Raw genomic sequence first — 3311 nt, 5'->3', positions numbered from 1 at the left:
GATTCCCAGGAGCATGGGCTGATTCCCAGGAGCATGGGCTGATTCCCGGGAACATGGGCTGATTCCTGGGAACATGGGCTGATTCCTGGGAGCACAGCCTGATTCCTGGGAGCACAGCCTGATTCCTGGGAGCACAGCCTGATTCCCAGGAGCACAACCTGATTCCTGGGAGCACAGCCTGATTCCCAGGAGCACAGCCTGATTCCCAGGAGCACAACCTGATTCCCGGGAGCACGGGCTGATTCCCAGGAGCACAGCCTGATTCCTGGGAGCACAGGCTGATTCCCAGGAGCACAGCCTGATTCCGGGAGCACGGGCTGATTCCCAGGAGCACAGCCTGATTCCTGGGAGTACAGCCTGATTCCTGGGAGCACAGCCTGATTCCCAGGAGCACAGCCTGATTCCCAGGAGCACAACCTGATTCCCGGGAACATGGGCTGATTCCTGAGAGCACGGCCTGATTCCGGGAGCACGGGCTGATTCCCAGGAGCACGGGCTGATTCCTGGGAGTACAGCCTGATTCCCAGGAGCACAACCTGATTCCTGGGAGCACAGCCTGATTCCTGGGAGCACAGCCTGATTCCGGGAGCACAGCCTGATTCCTGGGAACATGGGCTGATTCCTGGGAGCACAACCTGATTCCTGGGAGCACAGCCTGATTCTTGGGAGCACAACCTGATTCCTGGGAGTACAGCCTGATTCCCAGGGGTACAGCCTGATTCCCGGGATCCAGGGGGTGTCAGGGATGAGATGGGTCAATGCCCTGACCTCGGGCTCGCTGGTGGCTCTGACCTGACTCCCTTTCCCTCCCGGGCTGCTGTGTGGGCTCTGTGCAATCACACCAAGCATCGACAACCGAGGGCAAACGCTGCCCTTCCACGGGCAACTTTCTCAAGGGAATGTTGTCCCCCAGCCCTTTCCCCCCATCCAGCCCCGCTCCTCCCCCCCTCCGCCCCCCCGCCCCCCCCCCCCCCGAGGTGTAACCAGTGCTCTCCTTCCCCGTCCCAGTACGAGGAGCTGCAGGTCTCGGCCGGGCGCCACGGGGACGACCTGAGGAACACCAAGATCGAGATCTCGGAGATCAACAGGATGGTGCAGAGGCTGCGCAACGAGATCGACAGCGTCAAGAAGCAGGTGGGACGGGGGGGTCCTGCAGGGGGGTCCTGCAGGGGGGTCCCACGGGGTGCAAGGTGGGTGGGAGCTGGTGGAGGTCGAGCATGTTGGGAAGAGCCAGATCCCACCAGGAGCTGGACCAGGCTCCCCAGGGCAGTGATCCCAAACCCGGCAGAGCTCCAGGAGTGTTTGGACAACGCTCTCAGGTGTGGGGTGTGGCTTTTGGGGTGTCCCGTGTGGGGCTAAGAGTTGGACTCGGTGGTCCTTGTGATCCCCCTGTGGTTCTCTGGGCTCTCAGTGCCACCCTGGTGTCTGCACCCCCCCAGCAACACTCGGGAGAGAGGTTTGGGGCATCCCAATCCAACCAGGTCCCCACTCTCCTCCCTCCCAGTGTGCCAACCTCCAGGCTGCCATCGCCGAGGCCGAGGAGCGCGGGGAGCTGGCCCTCAAGGATGCCAAGGCCAAGCTGAGCGAGCTGGAGGACGCCCTGCAGAAGGCCAAGCAGGACCTGGCCCGGCAGCTCCGCGAGTACCAGGAGCTCATGAACGTCAAGCTGGCCCTGGACATCGAGATCGCGACCTACAGGAAGCTGCTGGAGGGCGAGGAGAGCAGGTGGGGACACGGGGACCTGTCCTGTGCCGCTGCTCCTCAGGGCAGGGCCCCTCTCCCTGCGCTCAGAGAGCTCCTCCCGAGGGGCCGGAGCTCCGGGGCAGAGAGGGGTGATTAAATCATGTAGGAAAAGCTTCGTTCCCCCAGCTCCCGGCTCTGCTCAAAACGAGCATTGTCACCTCCCGGTGCTGCTCAAAAAGTGCGTTGTCACCTCCCGGTGCTGCTCAAAACGAGCGTTGTCACCTCCTGGCTCTGCTCAAAACGAGCATTGTCACCTCCCGGTGCTGCTCAAAACGAGCATTGTCACCTCCCGGTGCTGCTCAAAAAGCGCGTTGTCACCTCCCGCCCGTGGCCCGGCCCTGCCCCAGCCCAGAGACCCCCCGGGAGCCCAAATTCTGTGCTCCCACGGACAGTTTTTGGCATCATTCCTCACTTCCCCCTTTCCCAACAGGCTGGCTGGAGAAGGAGTGGGAGCCGTCAGCGTCTGTAAGTACCTCCCCCCTCCCTCTCTCCCGACAGACCCCCCCAGTTTGGGGTTTTGGGGGGCAGCGGGACCCTAACGCGGGTGTTCGCGGTGTGTTTTCCCCCCAGCCGTGGTCAGCAGCTCCAGCGGGATGGGATACGGCGGCGGGAGCTGCCTGGGGATGGGCGGAGGGCTCGGGATGGGCGGCGGCGGCGGCGGCGGATTCTCCGTGAGCGGCGGCGGCTTCGGGGGCGGCAGCGGCGGCGGCTTCGGGGGGCTCAGCTACGGCGGGGGCAGCACCTTCAGCTCCGGCAGCAGCCGAGGCGTGAGCTCCAGCACGGGCGGCAGCGTCAGGATCGTCTCCAAGACCACCACCAGCAAAAAGACCATCAGATAAGGGCGGGGAGCCCCCCGGGGGCGGCGGGAGCGGGTCCCGCCTGCCCCTGCCCTGCGCGCCCAGGGTGTAAATAGCTGCGCTAGACCCTCTCCTTCCTCTGTCCTTCAGCTCCGGGCCCGCGGGGGGGGATCCAGGACCCCCCTCCGGACCCCGGAGCGCCTTTGGCCGAAGCACCTTTGGTTTGTGGCGGGTCCCCGGCGGGGCTTTGGGGACCCCCGGGAGCGCCTCTGTCCTCGATCTCCCTTTGGATTCGCGCGTCCAAAGGGAAGGGGAAGCGCATCCCTGATCGGGGACGAGGTTTCGTTCGTCCTAAACCACGTCTGACCACTTTGTGGAGCCACAGCCCCGGGTCCTCGGCGGCAAAAACACCTCCGAGAGGCTCCCAAAGCCTCTGCCCGCGGCTCCGGTTACAACCTCCAAAGGTTTTTGTCTGCAACAAGATTCCCCCCCCAGCCCCTCTGTTCTCTCAGGCCCCCGCGGGAAAGGCTTTGCTTGGTGTGTGTTTGGTTTCTAACTCCCCGTCCCCGGGGCTGCAGCCCCTTCACCTCCAGGCCCAACACACGGGAAGGTCCAATAAAGAGCATTTGTCATTTTTAAAGCCTGCTGGGCTTTGGCTTTTCTTCTCTGCCGGCTCTGGGTGCCCGTGCCCCGTCCCTGCTGCAGGGGGGACACTCTGGGGGCAGATCCTGGGACAGGAACGGCTCCCTGAGGAAATAAAACTCAGTGTTA

General features: G+C 63.8%; 1 protein-coding gene across 1 annotated transcript in view; it reads left to right on the top strand.

Moving 5' to 3' along the window:
- Nucleotides 1-2582, top strand: part of LOC113960311 — a 20777-nt gene extending 18195 nt beyond the window's left edge. The window contains 4 exon segments of the mRNA XM_027669824.1: nt 1009-1134; nt 1505-1725; nt 2174-2208; nt 2314-2582. Coding sequence (XP_027525625.1) covers nt 1009-1134; nt 1505-1725; nt 2174-2208; nt 2314-2582 — 651 coding nt within the window.
- The last annotated feature ends 729 nt before the right edge of the window (nt 2583-3311 follow it).

This window comes from Corapipo altera, unplaced genomic scaffold (genome assembly GCF_003945725.1).
Source record: "Corapipo altera isolate COAL_440 unplaced genomic scaffold, ASM394572v1 229, whole genome shotgun sequence".
NCBI lineage: Eukaryota > Metazoa > Chordata > Aves > Passeriformes > Pipridae > Corapipo > Corapipo altera.
This window is presented reverse-complemented; position numbering and strand designations above follow the sequence as displayed.